Here is a 1,406-nt window from a genome sequence, read left to right as displayed (position 1 = left end):
ACACACACACACACACACACACACACACACACACACACACACACACACACACACACACACATATATATATATATATATATATATGCGGTATGTAGTCGGTATAGACAGACGTACAGGTAAAGCTCTACTGCTTCTACTGGTAGCGACCTACCTGGGCTGTGAACAGCTAGATATCCTCACACCGCTCGATACAGTGACAGATTAGTTGCTGCACCAACCGGGTTTGGAGGATAAGTTTCTGTTAATTGCCTCTAAATATACTAAGCCATAAAGTAGTACTGCTTTATGGTAGTTGATTGACAGGTGGTGAATACCTTAGTTTCCAAAAAAATATATTATAAATTTTCATAATACATATTATTTATCGAAATTGCATCAGAAGTGATTCATCAATCGGAACGGCCACTGCACATGTCATCCAAATTTTGGCGCGCAAATGTATATTTACAAATTACTGAGTAAATATGTACTTTTCCTGAAAAAAGAAGAGTGTTGGTCATAAGCTACCGACGCATGCTATACTTTTGGCAGGGTTTGTTTTTGCTAAAAACCATAAACACACAAAAGTTGGTGATAAATACATGCACACATACTGTAAATAGTATATGTATAATTGTACACACATAAATACACTATTTTTGTGTTTATATTCTCTGATGAGAAGAGTCTTGAGGTATTTACATACATGCATACTTACTTTATCCCCAATACATACTGCTGTCGGCCTGGATAATCTGGACATATTTAGGTTATATTAGTGTGCATCCTCTCGCCCAAGTAGGAGATACAACGCATATGAAGAGAGGCGCTACACACACGTTGAATTTTAAAACACTGCACCAACGCAACACTCTTTAAAACCATAAATAGTATGAGGGGTAGATCTATTTCCCCCTCACCGATGCGAAGGTCTCGGTCACCGATGAGTAGTTCGTGGTCGAGGTCACATTCGATAGGTCGTCGACACAGGTGCGGATTCTATGAATTTGATATTCTAATTATGATAGCAGAACTGAAGGTGTATATATTTTGTAAGTTTGATAAGGTATTAATGAGTGAGGTTGTCAATTTCGAATTGGCGGTGTCTTGTTTCCGCGGAAAGTGTGCCAAGTAGTATGTACGAGCTCGTAGGAATGAGATCTAGAAGTTCTAATCGGCATTGATGAGAATTCGTGTGCATGGGCAAGGTAGAAGTATATATAGCTTTTCATTTCTTGATCCAGACCTTTATAGACGGACTTTGACATCTAGGCTGAGTTATGCATGCCTTCTACTATAGTCTTCTATAGGCATACTTACGTTTATTATAGATCTGGAATAGGTGGCAGTGTTGTCTGGAACACAGCTGTCTTTGAATACCGTACAGTTCATTTTGAAATTTACAAACACACACACACACACACACA

General features: G+C 38.6%; 1 protein-coding gene across 1 annotated transcript in view; it reads left to right on the top strand.

Moving 5' to 3' along the window:
* The first annotated feature begins 589 nt into the window (after positions 1-589).
* SARC_07962 (hypothetical protein) overlaps positions 590-1,406 on the top strand; it is a 3,106-nt gene continuing 2,289 nt past the window's right edge. The window contains exon 1 of the mRNA XM_014298069.1: positions 590-969. Coding sequence (XP_014153544.1) covers positions 872-969 — 98 coding nt within the window. The 5' untranslated portion in view covers positions 590-871. The remainder of the gene's footprint in view (positions 970-1,406) is intronic.

This window comes from Sphaeroforma arctica (genome assembly GCF_001186125.1).
Source record: "Sphaeroforma arctica JP610 unplaced genomic scaffold supercont1.672, whole genome shotgun sequence".
NCBI classification, from domain to species: domain Eukaryota; class Ichthyosporea; order Ichthyophonida; genus Sphaeroforma; species Sphaeroforma arctica.
Note: the sequence above shows the minus strand (reverse complement) of the source record. Positions and strands in the feature narration are given on the sequence as shown.